The 4,459-nt window shown below is 34.3% G+C and overlaps 1 protein-coding gene across 1 annotated transcript; it reads left to right on the top strand.

The window, feature by feature from the left end:
• The first annotated feature begins 568 nt into the window (after nucleotides 1-568).
• LOC139973419 (uncharacterized) lies at nucleotides 569-4,459 on the top strand. Its single transcript, XM_071980103.1, has 5 exons — nucleotides 569-806; nucleotides 1,169-1,377; nucleotides 1,718-2,017; nucleotides 2,252-2,513; nucleotides 3,428-4,459. Exons 1-5 carry the CDS (start codon nucleotides 701-703, stop codon nucleotides 3,700-3,702), a joined length of 1,152 nt encoding a protein of 383 aa, XP_071836204.1. The 5' UTR covers nucleotides 569-700; the 3' UTR covers nucleotides 3,703-4,459.

Raw genomic sequence — 4,459 nt, 5'->3', positions numbered from 1 at the left:
TTTTCATAAGATGCTATTATTTACAGTTTTATTGTTTGTTCTGATCTTCTTCTTTTAATTATTATGTTACTAGACTTGCAGTATTTCCTATTCAAAACTCCGGATTACCCAAGGGATTGCCATGAAATACTTAACCAATGTTCTTCTACCAAAGCCAAATCCGGTGTACACCTGATTAAACCTGACCAGTACCTGGAACCATTTCCCGCATATTGTGATCACAACACTACATCTGGAGGTTGGATAGTAAGTGGAATATATTTTAAGATGTGTACGTTTACAATCACATACTTTATTCTAAAAGTCACGCTTTGTATAACACACTGAAAGTTACATTGAATTTTCGTTTTACATTGTATCGGATGATATACCTTGTACGATGTAAACATATTTTGAGCCGATGTGTATAAATTTTTAATGTAATGAAATCAATTATATTAAATGTATCGTACTCTATTTCCTAAAATGAGCAGGAAAGTTTGGTTTGAAGTAACGATCAAAGATATCCGTTAATTGTGTGGCTATGTTTTGAATTCATCAGGTCATACAACGACGCGTAGATTGATCCATCGGTTTTAATCGAACCTGGGACGAATACAAAAATGGCTTTGGTTTCTTAGACAGTGAATTTCTAATTGGTAATGAAAAGTTGGCTCATTTGATAAACCAAAAGAGGTACCAGCTGCGCATCGAGTTGGAGATGTATGCAGGCCAGTCATATTACTTGACATACGACAACTTTCGCATATCCGATGAATGGGGGAAATATTCTATAACAAGTCTTGGTGTTGTCGAAGGAACAACAGGTTAGATTGTTTTTTACTATTTTCTTCATATCTTTGTACTTAAACGGAATTTAAAGAATGCCTAAAGAAACGTTTCAATGGAGGAAACAAATATCACACACGAATAAATCTATTGGTTACCATAGTCAAATACTTTAAGCAAATATGTAATATTATTTTTTAATGAGTGACATTAATGTTATACGTTGAATGGGCCTTACATATATGACATTCTGCTAACGCTTGCTCCTACGTTTAAAATCCACAAATGTTCCAAGAGGCCAAATCATCACGAAGGTAAGAACGATTCGCTAACAACATTATGTCATGGCAGTGAGTTAACACTTCAAGACAGGATTAAATTGTTGTGGATTTTCCCCCAGATTTAAACATCACCTGGTGCTCATCCAACAAGGATAATTTTGATAATACATGTGAAAGAACTTGTGAGAATCCGAATAATTGTGTCATACCGGATCCAGCGGATCCAGAGAGATGTCTTTGTCCAGAAAACCACATGATTCTTGGAGATAGCTGCATACCTCAAGAGCAATGTGGCTGTTACGTCCAAGGGGACGGAGTCGTATTATCAGTAAGTTTATTCGATGCAGTTCAGAAATCTTAAATAAAATGAAAAGTACGCTGTAATGTAAACTCTTGGATTTCAATTGATTAATTTTGTGTTTTCTTGATTTTTTATTAATTTGCATGATTATTGATTTTCATTTCCGTTTCGGTTTTACATATTCTTACACACCAGTCTTCTAGTTTGCGATCTAACATAATAACAAGGCATCCGCCTAAGATAATGGAACCCTCATTACCGTTGAGTAGTGGTAAATCAGTGCATCATCAAAATGCGTTACAAATGTACCATATAACAGTTTCGTTTACTTTCTTTGGTATATGTCGTTTTATATTTATCTTTCCAGGAGAGTGAAACATACATTAATTCTGACTGTTCCTTACGGATAACTTGCAACAGGAACGTACTTACAAGTGAGAGATACCGTTGTAGTGCACACGCAACATGCAAGGAGCGGAATAATGTCCATCGATGTTACTGTAACGAATGGTTTGAAGGCAATGGTGTTACATGTACCCGTAGTGGACCGAGAGATTGTTCTGATTTATACGCAGCAGATAGAAGAAATGACGGAAAATACACCATTTATCCTGCTGGAAGCTCCGGATTTGAAGTTTATTGTGAAATGTCTAATGGGGGGTGGACAGTAAGTTGTATTAATTAAGAACAAGAGCTCTGTCAAATTGAAATAACCATATTAAATGATATCATTATTTGATTAAAATAATCTTCACATCAGCGAAAACCAATTGAACTTTTGACCAGAACTTATTAATAGGTAAGCGTATATTCAGTTAATTTCTCTGAATAAGTGCAGTACACTGCGACATTTCATATATTACTCACATGCAATCGATAACCTCGTTGATTATCTTTCTAGATTTTGCAACGACGTACGAGTAGATCAGTCAACTTTTATCGAAACTGGAATGAGTACAAAACCGGTTTTGGAAATCCCTCAGGAGACCACTGGATTGGTAACGATAAAATATACAAATTAACAAACCAAAAGAGGTACGAACTTGTAATAGAAAAGACAAACGCGGTAGGATCAGCATACCACAGCTGGTATTCAACTTTCAGAATCGGTAACGAGAGAGAACGATACCAACTGTCATTGGGTGGCTACAATGGAAATGCTGGTTTGTATTGTGCTAAATGTCAATCACACTCACTCAATTCTCATTCTGATCAAAGGCTCAAAATATCAATATGTAACAATTTTCTAATAGTATATATGTACATATATGAAAAATTTGATATATATATATATATTTATATATATATATATATATATATATATATATATATATATATATATATATATTGTTATCATTACAGCTTGTGTCATCACGATATATCATATCCACCAAGCTCCTATATATATTTTCGAGTACTTTCTTACATTACTTCCTTACTTCTTACTTTCTTCACGAATATTTTGTCGATCGAAGAATCTTTCAGGAATATAAAAAAAAATATATATATAAAAAATAACTAGTATGGAAACATTACAATTGCTACAGCTTACAACTTTCTTTGCAACATTTTACTATGTTACTTTGCTACTTTGATACAAAAAACTTTGTGATTGAAATCACCACCCAAGAATGAATTAAATTAATTTTAATAAATATAACATTTTTGTTCATCTCACACGTACCTTCAAGTCGCTTGACTGTATTAGTTGTCAAAAAAGTGAAATAATACTATTAATTATTTGATATAAATAAATAGATTTTAATTATCTACGATAATATAAACTAAGGTAACCAAACGAATTGTCAGAATTGAAACCTTTTTCAGTAGAAACCGAAACTTTGACCACTATTCACATTTTTGAGCTCCCGAAAGAAGCTAAAAAAAGCTCCTTCATGAAAGCACAACATTTTTACAAAAGCCCAAACATTAACTAACGCAGCAACAAACGCACTGACAATCGATAATGACAGCAAAACGAACCGACAGTTATTTCTTAACGTCTAATATATAAATTAGAAAACTTCATACTTTACAACACAACACATACCCTAATTATTCACTAATTTCCTTCCAGGAAACAATGCTATGAGAGAAAATCCAGGGCATCGATTTAGTACACGAGATCAAGACAATGATGGAACGAGTATCGTCGACTGCGCAGAAAAACACCGAGGTGGCTGGTGGTATCCATCCCTTAGTAATACGGGCTCTACCAGTCAATGCTACTCATTCAGCAACCGCGTAGGTACTGGCGACTACGAATACTCTAACTGTAACTGCTACAATCATTATTGTCCTTCTAGCCGTCCACATTATGAATGTGATGATTGTGGTGGTTGTAGTGCGTAATATTACTACAATAAAAGATGCTGTTCAAACAAAAACCAAGTCTACGAAACAAATTTCTATTCCTGCGGCTACTCCAATCTTAATGGCGACTACTCGTTCAGCGATTACCGTGGTGTCTTCTGGGAGAATCTTCATGGTGCTGAGTGCCGTATCTCATCAACAACAATGAAAATACAGCCACACCTATGATCAAATTAGCAAATTTGAAGTCTCCAAGGTAACAAAGATAGGAACAGGTTGACGACATTTTAAGCTTAATTAAATAATGTGGTACGTATCGATAATAGCGGATTTTTTGTAAATGGTATAAGCGAAGAAAAGATACAACATTGAACAAATGACCCAATGAATATTTTATTATTATCACATCATGTTCATTATCTTTAACATTGATCTGTTATAACTAAAGGCGATCATCTGTAGAATTTTAGTGATATAATATGCTATGTGGAAATACCAAATGACTGTGAAACATTGGACAAAGGGCGCAGTTAGCTCATGGAACTCCATGACGTCTGATACTCTGTCAGTTTCCAAGAATTGCATTGAGTTGGACATTTGTTTATTAAAATGGTATCTTTGATGATGAAACTGAGGCTACTATTAAATCACCCAAATAAAAATACATGAAAACATAGAAACAACATCTTTACTATTATTTTTTCGATTATGTTGAACAGAAGCACGTGGGAATTTTATGACGTCGCCGAACTAGGAACTATATCTTATACGTTTCGATGTATGCCTACTTTCTGGG

Source organism: Apostichopus japonicus, chromosome 9, assembly GCF_037975245.1.
Source record: "Apostichopus japonicus isolate 1M-3 chromosome 9, ASM3797524v1, whole genome shotgun sequence".
NCBI classification, from domain to species: Eukaryota; Metazoa; Echinodermata; class Holothuroidea; order Aspidochirotida; family Stichopodidae; genus Apostichopus; species Apostichopus japonicus.
Note: the sequence above shows the minus strand (reverse complement) of the source record. Positions and strands in the feature narration are given on the sequence as shown.

What these genes read in the sequence shown, in the direction of transcription:
- LOC139973419 (XM_071980103.1), top strand. Translation starts at nt 701, where the DNA reads ATGTATGCAGGCCAGTCATATTACTTGACATACGACAACTTTCGCATA. An exon ending in TGTCTAATGGGGGGTGGACA is followed by an intron (nt 2,018 to 2,251) that starts GTAAGTTGTATT and finishes TTATCTTTCTAG; the next exon opens with ATTTTGCAACGACGTACGAG. An exon ending in TGGCTACAATGGAAATGCTG is followed by an intron (nt 2,514 to 3,427) that starts GTTTGTATTGTG and finishes ATTTCCTTCCAG; the next exon opens with GAAACAATGCTATGAGAGAA.